General features: G+C 46.5%; 1 protein-coding gene across 1 annotated transcript in view; it reads left to right on the top strand.

Annotated features, from left to right (window-relative positions):
- Window positions 1–13,300, top strand: part of SH3BP5 (SH3 domain binding protein 5) — a 52,234-nt gene that overhangs the window by 36,251 nt on the left and 2,683 nt on the right. Inside the window, exons 5-7 of the mRNA XM_074151010.1 lie at window positions 4,834–4,964; window positions 8,120–8,162; window positions 10,063–10,282. Coding sequence (XP_074007111.1) covers window positions 4,834–4,964; window positions 8,120–8,162; window positions 10,063–10,282 — 394 coding nt within the window. The remainder of the gene's footprint in view (window positions 1–4,833; window positions 4,965–8,119; window positions 8,163–10,062; window positions 10,283–13,300) is intronic.

The raw sequence follows: 13,300 nt of genomic DNA, 5'->3' as shown, positions 1-13,300 counted from the left end.
TTTTTTCTTTGTAGGCTGAAAAACTATTAACACTATTTTTAATGTGACAGTCTAACGGGTTACTGTAACCAAGGCTGTTGCAGACACCGATATAGGAAGTCATATAATTAAATTGATGAGAAATGGGAGGGTTACCGAAATTTTGCTTATCTTGGGTAGGCTGGAAGCATAACGTGGAAAATTTACTCGTGGAGCAGATAGGTACAGGGAGTACAGGCTGTCACTCAGCAATTTTTTCACTTTGCAGTTTGAGCTATGTTTCCAAAGGAAGCTGGGTGTCTAAATAGGAGCTGGATGCCTGCCTGCCTGCCTGCCTGAAGTTGTATCTTCAGATACAACTAATCCCTGGAAATATCTGTGCTTGAGCCATGTGTTGACCACAGTGAAGTGCAGGATGGTGATGCAATCCTGCAAGTCATGCAGGTGCTTTACCCACTTCTACTTTTAACTTGATGTGTATTTTTGGGTAAACCACAAATGTAGTTTTTTTCTAGATGTCCTTTTCTTCACAGATCCGAGGTAAGTGTAATGACACTTATGCTGGGATTTATAGCCTATCGGTTTCAGGTATCTAGAACGTTACTTTATACATCCCAGTTACTTGCCTGAACTTCCAGTATAGTCAAAAGAGGTCTGACCGATAAGTTGATGATGTGTGGAGAACAGTTCATGTGACCAGAGGGGTAAGTTCATTGTAAGACGAATTCTCTGTTGATTATAACGGAAATGTAGTCACCTAGCTTGCATGTAGACAGGTTTGATGAGCTCTTAAGATCCCTGGAGAAGAAAAGTACTGTTAGCCATTGGTTTATCAGGTGTTTGATAACTGCAGGGTGTCTTTAAAATCTGGAGAACATGTTTTTGAGAAGCGGAATTGTGTTGCCTACCTGCTATTGAATTATAATGCTGCAGTTTGGGGTGTAGAGCGCAGGGCTAAAAAAGGTCCAAAGGATGGAGAATTTTGGAGTGATGAAGGAGAGAGATCTTTGCATTTATACTCCTGTTGAAAATCATTCATAAATGTGTACAAAAAGAAAGGGCTGATAGATCTGTTACCTCAAGTTTGAGACAAGCTGGAGCAGAGAGGAAGAGCCTTCATGAATTTCAAGAGAAATTGCTAATTTCTAATTGCTGATGCAATCTGCAATCTTAAAAAGGTTCTGCTTTTACAGTCTTTCCTGAGATGTGTTCAGTTCATAAATTCTGGCAGGGAGAAGAAATGTTTTGGCTCCTGATCATGAGACATTTTAAAAAGGAAGGGATGAGGGGAGAGTGAAGGGGGAGGAGGCATGCTCCCTCTTGGTTTAATTTGGCTTGTGAAGCTCCCTTTGATATCACACCATGAAGTACCATCTGTCAGTGTAAAATGCGTGGGTACTTTCGTGATGTAGAGAGGAGAGATGCTTCTTGCAGACAGAAATACCTGGGGGAAAAGAAAAGTCTGTGAACAGACTTTGTGAACAAGAAAAATATCCACGTCCTTCCCTGCCCTAATCTCTCTGTCACGTTACCCTGGAAATGCTGGGATTAAATTCAATCCCTTGTATTGTTGATTCTGTCCTCCTGGTTTGCTGATCTTGCATTGTCTTCTACCTCTTTTATTTCTAATTCTTCCCCTAACAGAGCCATCAATTTAATTTTTTTGAGAAAGAAACAATTGTCTAGAGTAATTCTCTGGCTTAGATGGTCAGATTTGCGTATTTCACTGATAAATTTTTCTTTTGCATCTGTTGTTATTACTGAAATTTTGCCTGGAGTCCGTCTTTGACTTCAGATCGTGCAAATCTTTTGCGGGTAACAAAGCTTCTTATACAGACTTACTCACTAAAAATATATGCTCTACACCAACCTCCCTTTCCCAGACATCTGGGTTGGAAACAGAGGGTAGGGGAGAAGAGGAACTGATCGGTACCTGTGTTGGCTTATTTTGTTTGTTTTGTTTTCCAATAGTTGTATCTTGTAGCCTGTGCTACCTGGAACAATGAATTCTGCCTGGAATAGGTGATCTAGTAATTAAGGACAGGTGGGGGTACAGAAATGTCCAGTGAATGTGTTGGCATCCTAGAAGTTCACCCACTCTGGATGTTTTTGTGTAAGAATATGTTCCCTGATAAAAAGTACTTTCACACACAAGCCTTGTTGGTGGTCTTCTAATACCTTTTTAAAAGGTGAGGGGTTTCCCAAGCTGGTCTTACGCTGAACCTCTCAGATGTAGGGGTGGCAGCGTGGTTTGCAGTCTGTTTCTGTCCACCTGCCCTAATGGACAGCTTTTCTATTTAAAGCCCTTTTGGCTTTTGTGGAGGGTTGGGTGATCCTTCTGTTTTTTCTTGTCTGAATGAAATGCTTAAATGCATCTTGGGAGGCGATGGATCTCCACAGAGATACCTCACAATCTCCAGGTATTGTCCTCAGCCTAAGGCGTGCGCTTGAGCTGCTGTCCCAGGGGATGGGGACAGTCTGTCTCTGGCCTCTCCCCAGACTTGTGTGGGTAATGTGAGCCCGATGACCGAATGCCCATAGGAAAACAAGGGAGTGGTGGGAGATGGTTTTCCTTACACCACTGATTTCTCACAAGGATGTAGTATGCGACCTTTCTTTTCTTTCTGTAAAGGGTAATGCACATAGGTATATATGGCTGGCAGCAAATTCCATATTTTGTCAGATATTTTGAGGCGTTTATGATCTGTCATCCTCAAATCCCAGTTCTGTTTGAAACGAAAGATATGCAAAATCAACATGGTGCTGGACACCTAACCTGCTTTATGACCCTGATGCTGGTAGTACTTATCATGTGGTTCATCCCAGATATAAAAATTGATGCTCATTTTGCCCCAAGAATGGATGTGAGGGATTGACATTTAATTGAGCATTGGCAAATTCCAGCCGCTCCATTATTTTGTAGCTTCCAGCATTTTTAAATTGCACTTTCCTTGCCACACTACAAAGAGAGCGAACCAGCTTCTGTGCAGACTTTGGAGACTGCATTTTAATTTAAAACACTTCAACGCTACAACCAGCCCTGTCTGACATATGTTACTAGGGAAAGTCATTGCATCAACTTAGCTTTCGAACAGTTGTTCAAGATAAGAGGCTGCAGCTTGTTTTCAGGATGCAGGAGGGAGCCTGTTAAGAATCTGATAGATTATTATTTTTTTTTGACCTTTCTTCAAAAGCGGATGCCTTATTTATATATAAAATAGTTGAAGAGTGTTAAAGTGAGTATATTATTTTATATCTAAACAGAAGAGCCTTTGGAAACCTTTTTTTCCTCGCAGTTTAAAGTTCTTTAGGAACTTCTTTGTTTAATAGCAAGTGGTATGGGCAGATGGGTAAAACATTTGTGGCAGCAAGAGCTTCTAGTTGATGCTGATGGAGTTTAGCTTTGGCATGTAGCAGTTTCACGCATCAGAAAGGACAACACAACAGTTTTCCTGAGAGGAGCAGCACTCCAAGCAAGTCAAAGTTGACTGTGCTCTTTTCCCTGTTGAGTTCAGCCTGAGGGCTAAGGCACTTTCAAGAAAGCAGAGCTTTGTGGGTGAGAGCTCCAACGCATGTTCTGGTTGGTGGGAGCCAGTTGGAGCAACTTTGGTTGAAGTTGTGGAGCAGTTGATTTCACAGCTGAGACATTTTAAAATCCAGTACTGGAGAAAATCAAGTTCTGCCATTATTTTTTTTTGTATGGATACCTTCATAGCTGCAAGGGAGGGAGCCTGAAAACTGTCTGCTTTCTCCTCATTGCCAGACCAATGGAGAGGTGTCACCACTTTTCTTACTTTAAACATATCAGTTACCTCCCTGTCTGGATCTTGACTGCTGGTGCATTAAAGAAAACAATTTCTGAGTTACACCTCTGACATCTCAAATTTGCACAGTTAAAGTACCCTGGATAGAATTACCGGCAAAGCGTGACTATGGGATACCACTAGAGCCGCTAATGGAGGGACATTTACTTTTCCCGTTGCTTTTGTAGACTCCTAATTGCTGCAAAACGCCCCAGCAGTGAGCGTTTGTTTATAAAGCTTTGAAGAAATGATTGAAGAGTTTTCTAGCTTGTGTGCAAGGCTGCAGCCCAGCTGGCTGGCCCTGGAGAGGGGCTGTTGTGCTGGGCCTGGGACCGCTGCACGTTAAGCATCTGCCTGCCCGGATAACAGGCTGGTCATCCTTCCCCCCACTGCATGACAAGGGGTGTCAGCTCAGGGCTCAAACCTCCGTGCATTTTTGGCATTGAAACTGTGATTTGAGGCTGGTCAGCTGTTCTAAGAGAAAAGTTGGCTTCCTGGCCTTCTGCAAACAGGCGGTCATTGGACACAGTGTGTTCTGGTGAGTGGTGATTCGGGCTGGACTGCATTTCAGTCCTCCCACTGCTGTGGTTGGTTTTCAACCCTTCCCAGAGCGGTGGGATTGCACCTGGGTGCTGAGCAGCCTGACGGCTCCCTGCTGGGAAAGACTCCCGTGAGAGAAGCAGGAGGGAACAGAAACAAGGCTCTTCAATGTAACTGGGTGAGTTCTGCTGGCGCTGCTCCGCTCCTGAACATCCCACTGGCTTAAAAAATGGATGATCCCCAAATAGAGGCTCTTCTGAACTTACCGTAAGAGCTATTAGGCAAAAAGCTGCAACACCTCTCTCGTAATTAACACAGTGTTTGCAAATCTGACACACTGCTGCTCCTTTCAGGAAAGACTTTTAAGAAGGTTCATTGAAAGTAATTTTTTCTATACCCTCACTTTCTTGACATGAGCTGATTGGAGAGATTATGAAGATGCTGTTAATTAAAATGGTAACAAATGGATCATTGTGTATTGCCACTCAAACTGTTTTTTACCCTCTTGAAGGTTATGGAGGCGGAACAGACGAAAACAAGAAGTGAGTTGGTTCACAAGGAGACTGCAGCCAAATACAATGCTGCCATGGGAAGGATGAAACAGCTGGAGAAGAAGCTGAAGAGAGCCATCAATAAGTCAAAGTACGTTTTCTGTTTGGAGATGAGTTCACTGGTGAAATCTGTTTGGGGGAAATACCCATTCTGTGTGTTTTTTCAAACTTGTAAGTGTGTTGCCCTTTGTACCTCTCCTTTTGGGCTCCTGCCTGCGTGTAACAGCCTCCAGCACAATTGGTACTGGTGTTTGTCCTTGCATTTGTTGTCCTTGACTGTCTTTTGAAGCACCTGACTTGATAGACTGGTGAACTAAGTGGGATAAGAAACATTTTCTGGGCATATTGCTCGTCTTGTTCAGTGCGTTGAACCCTTTGGTGGCACGTGTTTTGAGAAACAGGCTCATGGGATTCACATAGATGCTGCTGACAGAGCTGCAGAGCTCTGTGCATAGATATTTTGCAGCTTAGGATTGTTTGCAGTTTAGTTCTTATTTTTAGTTAGGAGAGCACCAAAGCAAGTGACAGAAACCTGAAAAGTGCGAGACTGCAGCAGAGTACCACGGTCCACATCAGACTTGTTTGCTTCCTAACGCTGCCGTAGCAGAGCTGTGCGAGAGCTGTTCTTGGGGAAGAAATCACACTTCAGAGAGCGTAGCTAAGCAGTGAGCATCATTAATAAATGTGTCTGCATTTGATGTGCAGTTTTGCTCTGTTGTGGAAAAGTCAAACAGCTTTTTGCTTAGAACGTGTTTAAAATTTCGGCCCTGCTTACAACCAACTCTTAATCCTCTTTATATTTCACAGTTGTTCTCTTTATATTTCCAGACTGTAGCTTGTCTGAACAATCTGTATTTAGCTTTTAATCCTTTCCTCTAAAAATGACTTTTTGGTGAAACTGGTCAACTAAAAATCTATTTTGATTGGCGTTTGCTCAATTCAAGAAAGGATTAGCACTCCTCAAGGAAGATTCAAGCATGTTTGCTGAAACAGTGTAGCACCATGGCTTGGTAGAATGAGCTGCGTGCTGTTTGTCTAGCACTGCACGGGGACTGTGAGAAACATCGTCAGATCACTGAATGACAGATTCCTCGCTGTTTGGTTGCTAGGAGTTCCTTCCTTACAATAAGATTTAAAATAAAGACCCTGGTAAGTTGTCACTGGCGTCCTACATACCTTTTTAGAACAACGATGGTGCTGCCCCTGATGTCCCAGCTGCCTCTGGTGTGATTTGCTGCCTGAGTCTTCATTTCCTTGCTGAAACTACCCTCATGGGGGTGTTGTCTTGCGTCATTCTCCTTAGGACATGCTGGTTTTCACTCCTGTGGAAGGATCCCAAAGCATTCCTTTGTGTCACAGCAGGGCTGGCTGCAGCATAAACCATCTAGGTAGGGTGTTTTGGAGATCCTTTAATAAGGGGTGTACAAAACCGCCAATTCTAACCTAGCATTAAAGTGAAAGATGCCTCATGGCACAAACAGGCTTATCGTGGGTGTATCTGAAGTCATACTGTATAGGGATGTTGGAAAGGTCAGTTGTCTCTCAGCATTGCAATTTTCATGTAAAGGAAAATTGAAACTGAGCTGAAAATATCAGTGCTGTCAAGTAGCTACATAGAGCTGGGAAATGAGGCTGCTGAATTTGCAGTTGCTTATAGTGTAGGGTGTAACTGGCTACTAGCTGCTTCTCGGGAAGGATTTAATACCAGCAAACTGCTCTGCTCTTCTCCCTGGGTGGTGCAGGAGGGTTGGCTGTAACGCCTGGGCCTTTCAAGCCCATGTTGTCCATCCTCTCTCTCCTTAAACTCGGGGGTAAACGTGCTGAGTGAGTTGCTCTTTCCCAGGCAAAAAATTGTTTGCGTTTGCTCCTCACTTCAGTCTGGATTAAGATGCTTAAAGCACTACTATTTGAAAGTAAGACTCGGGCAGCCTGGGGAAAAGTCATTTACATGATTTGCCATGTGAAGTTGATGAGTGGATGATTATTGGATTGTTTTGGTTTGGTTTTGCTTTTAATTTTGTTTCTGGGTGCTTACTTGCTTGTAAGCTATGAATGTGCATACAGCTGCATGTTCTTAACAGTCGCCAGATCTTCTGGCTCAGTGCCCCTGAGCTGTAGGATAATGAACTCGCCTGTGTTAGCTGGCTTTTGGAAGTCAGTTTCTGCTCTGGTGCCTTGGGCAAAGTGCTTTTCACTCTTCCTGCCGTCTTCTTAAAAAGCACTTCGCTTGACTATGCGATGTTGTGGACTTAGACAACTGATGATGTAGGACACCAACTGCATCCCTGAATGATTCACCAGCCCTGCTGTGTCATGGAATGGGTTTCAGTAGTTACCGGGTCATGGATGTAAGAGAATGAATTGACCCGGGGAGACGCGAGTCCTTGCCCTGCCAGGGCATTGCTTTCTGCTGGCATCGCGTGCCCGGCTGTGTGTTAGTGATGAGCGAGGGAGGGTGCTCGCCTTCGAGCTTCTGCACGTCAGGCCATTGGTGTCCTTTTCCTGGCTTGGATGGCATCTTTCTTGTCTGTTACCTGTAAACGTGCCTGCTCAAATCAGGGCTTTTTTGGCTGCCCGCTGTTACATTGGATGATAACTGCCTTCTGGAATTCAGAACTTCGGAGCTGGGATGTGGTTTCTAGGCTTTGTACTGCACCCCTTGTGTTCCTGTCCTCCCGCAACTTTATAAGCGAGTTTTGCTGTCCATAGTGGGAAACAGACTGCGTGTGACGCTCTCCTCTGTGGCCAGGCAAACTGTCAGTGAGCCCTGCAAGCAGGAGCCCTCTGACCTCCCTTCATCCCCTCTCCTTCACTAATAAACCTAAGAACTGCCCCTCCACCCCACATCTGAACATGGAGAATTCTAAGGTTCACCTGTGGGGAAGTTACATGTAATGTGGGATCAAAAATTAGATGGATACAGAGAGGATGCCTATGCCTGAAGCTGGATGCTGCATTTAAATATCTTGCAGAATCTAGGACTGAAAGAATTACGCTGTCAGATCCAAACCCTGAAATTTTGCAATTTGTATTTAGGTCAAAAGACCCATGAGAAATAGATGTATTAGAGGGGAAAAGAGAGACACTGAGAGCACGTGTAGGTGTTCTATCATCTAGATAGCGGTGTCTGGGGATTACAGTGAAACACAAAATAGCTGTGTTAATGCACGAAGAGAGCAACTCCCACTCCAGTACCCTGCATTCAGTCCCGGTGGTTGTAAACAAGTGTTCTTTGTTTTTCCACAGACCTTATTTTGAACTCAAGGCAAAGTACTATGTCCAACTGGAGGTACGTATGTAATTCAGATCCATCTGAAACTCTTTACTGCTTACAGTAAATACTGAATTTACATCTAAAGTGCTCTGACAACTGTGCTGCGTTTCTGTGCAAAACCAATTCAATTCAAAACCTCTTGAGCGATTTGCTAAGCACATTTTAAAGATAAAAGACTAAGAGAGGCTTTGTTTCCTTGTGTGAAATTAGAGCGTTGGAACGCTGCTGCTTACTGCCAGAACTGAACAAATACAGTTGGACCGTCTTTACTTCTTGTAGTTTGAAGTCTCTGGGGTTTGTTTGTTTGGGGGTTGGTTTTTTTTTTTATTATGTTTTATGCATCAGACTTTTTAACTGTGCTTGGGGTGCTCTTTTCTGTTCACTGGTTGGGTCAATTAACAGAACACATAACCTGCTTGTAGTGCTCAAACATCAGGCAGATGTGAATTTCTGATCTGGGGTTTGGGGTTTGGCTGGATAGGCTGCCAGGGCGCTTTTTGGCATCTCTGCACTGCACTCTGTGTGGTGCGATGATGTCTGGCCAGGGCTTGGGCACAGCGGCCCTGGGGCATGCATGGGATGGTAATCCCTGCTATTACAGCCCTTAGTCTTGGAGCTGCCAGGGGTGGGAGAGCAAAGTCGCTCTAAAAATTCAAACGCAAGGATCACTCTCTTTCTGTTTGAGTGACTTTTGCTGCATGTGGCCCCCAAAAACTGAGAGCCTGGCTCCTCTGAGTTGAAGGGTAGTGGCTGCTGCTGTAGGTGTGTGGGACATGCAGAGGGTCTAAGTGGAGAATGTCACCTTGCGGTGTTGGCCGTGGGTGCAGGAATGCTCCAGTGGGGTGCTAGGTCAGCAGGAGCCTGGCTAGAAGAGAAGTTCTTATTCCTTGCCTGGGATGCAAGTTATGTCCCACACCTTTTTTTTGTGTGAGCCCTTCCCTGGGCTGCAACAGCTCTTCGTAAGCCTCGGAGGCTCTGGTGTGCACCATCTCCTTGCCAGGGCCTGGGCCTGAGCTGCCCTCTGACCCTCTGGCTTGCCTGCCTTTGTAGCCGTGGCTAGCAGCTGCTGCTGCACCGAGCTGAATCCTTGCCCATCCTAGGCTGGGTGCCAGCCCAATAATACCTTCTGTCTAGAGGCATTGAGAAATTTCCTTTTCTCCATGGGCCCGCTGTTTGGGGGCCTGTTGCTTCTCCACAGCAGCTGCTCAGTACCCTCCTGAAACAGAGTGATTTGTGTAAAATATAATATAAAAGACAACACAGGTTGCTTTTAATGTACAATATAAACCAGAGTTGAGACAGCTACAGATACCCAGGCAGCGTTTCGCCTTTGGGAGACGGGGTGTACGATGCTTTTGCCCTTGCTGTAGAGTGAGGTTTGTGCCCAGGGACATGGAAACTGCTGTATTTCAGTTGTCGGGGTTTAAGGCTTGCTGCTTTCTGGTCTGCAGCTCTAGTGACCGAGAAGTGATGGGTTTGGTGCTCAGAGGAGAGTGAGGCTTAGCCCCTTTAGGGGCGACCCACAGCTGTGGTGTGCCCTGCAGGCAGGGGCTGCCAGCAAACCCTTAGGGGTGGTTGTGGGATAAGCAGCAACGTGCCGTTGAGAGCTGCATTCATGTTAGTGAGAGATCCTGCACGTTAATGGGGGGACCCCTGCTCTATGCTTAGTCGGGGGCCACTACCACACTCCAGAGGCAGTCCCAGCCCCTGGCTCCTGTGGTTGGCCTTGCCGCTGTCCCCTGCACAAGTGCCACTGCTTGCACCGGGCTGCTCTTGAGTCGTGAACTCTCCCATCATCTAAATACCAACCCTGGCTTATGCCTGTGCAGAGCCATGGACACATAAGGGAGACCTGCATACTGTGCGTTAACGTAACATAACGAAAAGCGCATCTAATACCTGTCTTCCTTGTTAGCAACTGAAGAAAACAGTGGATGACCTGCAGGCAAAACTGGCCCTGGCAAAAGGAGAGTATAAGACTGCCTTGAAAAACCTGGAGATGATCTCAGATGAGATTCACGAGAGGAGACGGTCCAGCGCCATCGGGCCCCGAGGATGTGGCGTGGGAGCTGAAGGGAGCAATACCTCCGTGGAAGACCTGTCAGCAAGTAAACCTGAGTCGGACACCATCTCCAGTGAGTGCAGAGCGCTGGCAATATTGTCAAGAAAGTTGTAAGAAATGCTGAGATGAAAGTTGCTCTGCTTATTCTGCAGTTTGAAATTTGCTGGCTGTTGTGGGACTGTGGCTAATTTGTTAACGCTTCTCTTTATTACAGGAGTTGATTGTATTCTTTAATAGCCAGTTTTCAGCGGGAAGGGATATAGTTGAAGTGCGTCAGCTGTTCCCTTAGCATCACTGTTGGTTTTTGTACAATGAAAGGAACAAAATTAACGCACTTCAAAGTATGTTTCTAATTTTTAAGCCAGTGATGCTGCTGTCAGTGACTCGCCTGGGGTGGTCGCAGGCTGTTGCGGGTGGTTCAGCCGGCTTGCTGAGACGGCAGCGCTGTTTGGAAACAGCCCTTTTGGGTCTAACGCTTGTCTTGCAGTGCCGAGCCTGTGGTAGAGGGTCTAAAGTTGTGGGTACAGCAGTGCAGAACGTCGTGAGGCTCGCACAGAGGGGTGTAGGGATAAGCTCCTTTGCACTGCAGGATCTTTTGCCAATATGTGATTTCAGCAGAGTGTGTGTGCTGCGAAGAAGGGAAGTGAAGAAGCATCAATATGCTAATGCAGCGTACTGAGAGGCTCCATATGAGAGACATTTCTCTTGGGTGACAGCAGCAAGCACTGAGCAAGTTCCAAGCCTAGGTAACCTCTGCTTTCTGGTGGCAGATGGGGACCTTCAGTTGCTAAGACTGGAACGCTCTGATGTATTGTGAGTTTGCTTTTGTACTCTGGGATAGATAGTGGGTAAATGGACACTGCATATGGCCTATTTTTGCCTCCCTCCTGGATACTTTCTCCCCTTCTTGATGCAGAAAATCTTTTTTTTGCTGCCCAGTCCCACAAATCCCGGTTTAATTTGTATTTCAGCTCCATTTCTGCAGGGAAGAGTCTAGGTGAGGGTTGCAGGAGTTGATAATTACACTACTGCAGTGTCCAAAGGCTGAACGTGCAATTCCCTCATAGACGCTGGTGCGTACCGGTGCCAAGGCCTTGTAGGTCGTGGCACAGCCCGTCTGTGCCGTGGGAGCTGGGAGGCAGCGCTGGGCTGGCCTCCATCCCCTGCAGCGGCAGGAGTCTCCATGTGATGTGCTGGAGCTCTCTCTGCTGTGCAGCTGGGACCTGAGTTGCCACAGCAAGCCAGTGTGGAGCCCGGGCCAGCTGATGCAATGGCATTTCATCATGGCTGCCTATCTTCTGCCACCCTGAAGTCCTCAGGTTGAGCCTTTCCGAGTTAGGTGGGGATTTGCCTCTATGGATACCCACAAGTCCCTGCTCCTTGCACAGAACGCTTCCCAAGAAACTGAGGTGGGGGTTTTCTTGTGCCGAAGGAGTTTGGGGACCTGGTATGTAGGGGCAGAAAGAGCCAGGAAAGTTAATTCAGAGCAGCCAGTTGGTGGCTCTCCTGGCCGCTGCCGAGGCTGCAGCACGGGCTCATCCCCCTCTTTGAATCGCACAGTCTGACACAGGTGGAAGGACTCCAGGTTGCATCTAGTGCCAGCGCAGAACTGGGTTATGACGGGGCAGGACTCGCAGCCTGCCAGACACAATAACCAAAATAGCCTCGGCAGGTTAAGCTTTCAATGCATTGTAACCTGTCGGGGCGTTCCACCAAGGCCCTTGCATATCTTAGGCTCTCTGCTGGAGTTGAGTGAAACGCCTAATCTTTAGCAAGGGTTTCTTGGCCCCGGCAGATGCTGCTGTGTGTTGCGGTAAGTTTAGGTGGTGGTAACCTGCAGCTTCAGTTGTGCTTGTTGTAGGCTGGCTGGTGGCACTGCTTGGTGCCAAGCAGAGGACTCCTGTAATGGGAAGTATCTTTTTTGCCCAATGTTTTTTTGCTTTCACCCCCTGCAAAGTGATCTCTGTCGCTCACCGTGTATTGATAAACACAGCACGTGAGAAGAAAGGCTGCTCCGCATTCTTGGATTTGACATCCTTAAAAGCAAAACAACAAACCCCAAACAACAACAAACTGTCTCTGAGCACAGAGTGCCCTGGAGGGGGCTCAGGGAGGTGGATAACGCCGTTATCCATTTTATGTTTGAAGCTTTTTTAGGTCAATTCTGCAAATAGAGCAGAAAGAGGCTGAACATCTCTGCAATAACCACGGCGGTAGCTGCCTCTGTGGTGGCCTTCGTGTCCCAGTGGTGCACGTGAGCCCCAGGATGCCGGGGTAACAGAACGATGACTTTGAAACGTCCCCTTTGAGCCATTTTGTTAATGCTGCTGCTTTGCTCCTGCTGCTCTTCGGAGGTGGTTCTGAGCCCCTCTAACAATGGCAGAAATCGCAAGGAGGCGCGTTTGAAGATAACCTCAGGTCACTGTAAAAGTCTTGCTGTTGGTGGGACTTCTTCAGACCAGTGTGATTCCAGCACACGCTTTTGTTGCGTAGAGGCTGATGCACAGAAAAAAACCTACTGATCCCAATGGGACTCACTTGTGTGCAGAAGCCTTTGGCTCATGCTGCAATGAGCCCAGATTGAAAAATGTTAAATTTTAGCAAAATCTACACCCCTCCGTTGCTCAAAATGGAATCTCCTTTAATGGATTCCTCCTCCTGTTGCTAACAAAGAGCCTGCAGCTTAATCTAGCCAGACAGTCTAAAGTTGGTTTGCTTTAATTAGAAATTCAGATCTGAGCAAACATGAGCAGGGAAAATTAAAGATGTGGGTGGGGCTTCTTATAATTCGGTGTTGCTCATCCAAAAAGAGATCTTGGGAGTTCATGCTGGATTTTAACTCCAGAAGTGGGAAGGTGAGGGGGAAGCAGTCTGCCCCTGGAGCTACGTCTTTCTAATTAGTACCTTAAATAACCAGGAGCCTGTGCTGGGATCAAGATGGTGCTGGCGGAGGCGGGCACAGGGGACTGCAAAGACCACAAGGGAACAAGGCCAGCTGGGCAGGGGGCACAGGGACAATAAAAATCCAAGAGCATCTTGACACGAGAAGCAGTAACTAGTGCAGAGCTGGTCTTGCGTGGCATGGCTGGCG

Source organism: Numenius arquata, chromosome 7 (assembly GCF_964106895.1).
Source record: "Numenius arquata chromosome 7, bNumArq3.hap1.1, whole genome shotgun sequence".
Classification (NCBI taxonomy): domain Eukaryota; kingdom Metazoa; phylum Chordata; class Aves; order Charadriiformes; family Scolopacidae; genus Numenius; species Numenius arquata.
The sequence above is the reverse complement of the archived record's forward strand: the minus strand, read 5'-3'. Positions and strand labels throughout refer to the sequence as shown.